This window comes from Arachis duranensis, chromosome 9 (genome assembly GCF_000817695.3).
Source record: "Arachis duranensis cultivar V14167 chromosome 9, aradu.V14167.gnm2.J7QH, whole genome shotgun sequence".
Taxonomy (NCBI): domain Eukaryota; kingdom Viridiplantae; phylum Streptophyta; class Magnoliopsida; order Fabales; family Fabaceae; genus Arachis; species Arachis duranensis.
In genome coordinates, this window is record NC_029780.3 from 31,917,298 (window position 1) to 31,919,355 (window position 2,058).

The 2,058-nt window shown below is 39.4% G+C and overlaps 1 protein-coding gene across 1 annotated transcript; it reads right to left on the bottom strand.

Annotated features, from left to right (window-relative positions):
* Positions 1-670: 670 nt before the first annotated feature.
* Positions 671-1,380, bottom strand: LOC107465328 (uncharacterized). The gene is made up of 2 exons (XM_016084311.1): positions 955-1,380; positions 671-706 (listed from the first exon to the last, which is right to left on the bottom strand). Exons 1-2 carry the CDS (start codon positions 1,378-1,380, stop codon positions 671-673), a joined length of 462 nt encoding a protein of 153 aa, XP_015939797.1.
* Positions 1,381-2,058: the final 678 nt, after the last annotated feature.

The following is a 2,058-nucleotide window of genomic DNA, read 5'->3' on the forward strand; positions in this document are numbered from 1 at the left end:
CTCTCTCTCTAAAAACTACATCTAAAACTATAAAAAGTGAAAATTCTCCGCTATCTGATTGTCATCCCCTGTATGAATGCATTCTCCCACTTCATAACTTCTAATCTGTGCCTCTTGGATTTGGATCTGGGCCAAAAGGGCCCAAAAATTGCTGGAAACGAGATCTGCAAATTTTGCAGATCGCACACGTCACGCATTCGCGTGGGTCACGCGGTCGTGTCATCTGAAGTGTTGCTCTACCACGCGGTCACGTCAGTCATGCGCCCACGTCAGTTGTATTTCGCAAGTCACGCGTTCGCCTCATCCATGTGCTCGCGTCGATTCTCTTTTGTGCGAACCACGCGTTCGTGTTGTCCATGCGGACGCGTCACTGCTAGTTGCTCCGAAACTCCAATTTGTGCTTTCCTTCTATTTTTGTATGTTTCCTTTCCATCCTTTAAATCATTCCTACCCTATAAAACCTGAAAGTACTCAACACACAAATCACGGCATCGAATGGTAATAAAGGATAATTAAATTTGATTATTTTAAAGCATAAAGGACATATTTTCTCATATATCACATAATAAGGAAGGGAAAGTGAAACTATGCAATTTACATGAATAAGTAGGTGAAGGGTTGAACAAATCACTTAAATTGAGCTCAATATACATCATAAAATATGGGTTTATCACTGCTGCCTTTGCCTTTGAACTTTACCATTTTCCTAAATTTTTTGGCAAACAACACAAATTCATTTTCAGAGGAGTTATCACTGGATTCATTATCCAGAGGGTTAGTCACAGAAGAAAAAGCAATTCCTTTTTTTTAATCTTTTTTTAAATAAGTGTTTTCAAAAGCAAGAAGGTTTCGTCTCAAATCATCACATGTCATGGAATCAAGGCTACTGCTCTCAGAAATAATTAAAGCTTTTGTTTCCCACTCTTTTGTTAGACATCTTAACACTCTCCTCACAAGCACAAATTCAGGATACATAATTCCCAGAGCATCTAAGCTAACAATGATGATGTTGAATCTCTCAAACAGTTCATCAATGGATTCACCTTCCATCATTGCAAATATTTCATACTCTCTATTCAACATATATGTTCGAGTCTTCTTCACAATGGTGGTTCCTTCATGAAAGATTTGCAATTTGTCCCAGATTTCCTTTGCCGTTGTGCATCGTAATACCCGTCGGTATTCCTCGAAGCTAATAGCACAGTTGAGTAGATTCACAGCTTTGGCATTTAACTCTACTTTCTTTCTATCATCTTCGGTCCAGGCTACTTCAGGTTTGAGAGAAACTACTCCTTCTACACTTGTGGAGGTTGGAAATTGAGGACCCTCCAGGATAATCTTCCATAGTATGTAGTCTACTGCTTGCACAAAGATCTTCATTCTCTCCTTCCAATAGGTGTAGTTTTTTCCATTGAAAAGAGGTGGTCTGTTGCTTGACTGTCCTTCTGTAAGGTTGTAGGACACCAGATTTGAGCCACTGCTTTCAGCCATCTGGATCTTTTTCTCCAAGCTGCAAAGCTTGATCTCTTTGAGACCAAGCTTTGATACCAATTGATGGTTTCAGTGGCTAAGAGAAGGGGGGGTTGAATCTTAGCCCCTTTTTTGCTTAGTAACACTTACTGGTATTTGAAGCAACTTTCTGGAGACCCTTTAATTTTTGTCTCGTCCCTAGCCATGAGACTTTTCTTTTTGTCTTTCACTTGGCACGAGATATTTTTTGGTTTTATCTCCTGTGCAACAGAAACAGAAATGGAGTATAAGAGAGAGAAAATTACACTTAGATATATCCTGGTTCAGCTGCTAAGTGCAATGCAGCCTACATCCAGTCTCCATCACAACAATGATGGAATTTCACAATAATCTTCTTGGTTACAGACTGTAAAGTGCTAACCCAACTTACAAGGAGATTCCCACAGAATCATAATACACAACACAGATGTACAAAGGAACTCTAAGGACATCTATGGCTTTTTCTTTTACTTTTGCACTCTCTGCCTTTTTCCGCTCTATGGCTTTTTCATACAAACCTCACTGTTTGACTTTATCCATGAGACTCAA

Coding starts and splice junctions, on each gene's coding strand:
- LOC107465328 (XM_016084311.1), bottom strand. CDS start 1,380: ATGAAGATCTTTGTGCAAGCAGTAGACTACATACTATGGAAGATTATC. Junction 707..954: donor TGTATCCTGAATTTGTGCTT/GTGAGGAGAGTG, acceptor CAAAAAATTTAG/GAAAATGGTAAAGTTCAAAG.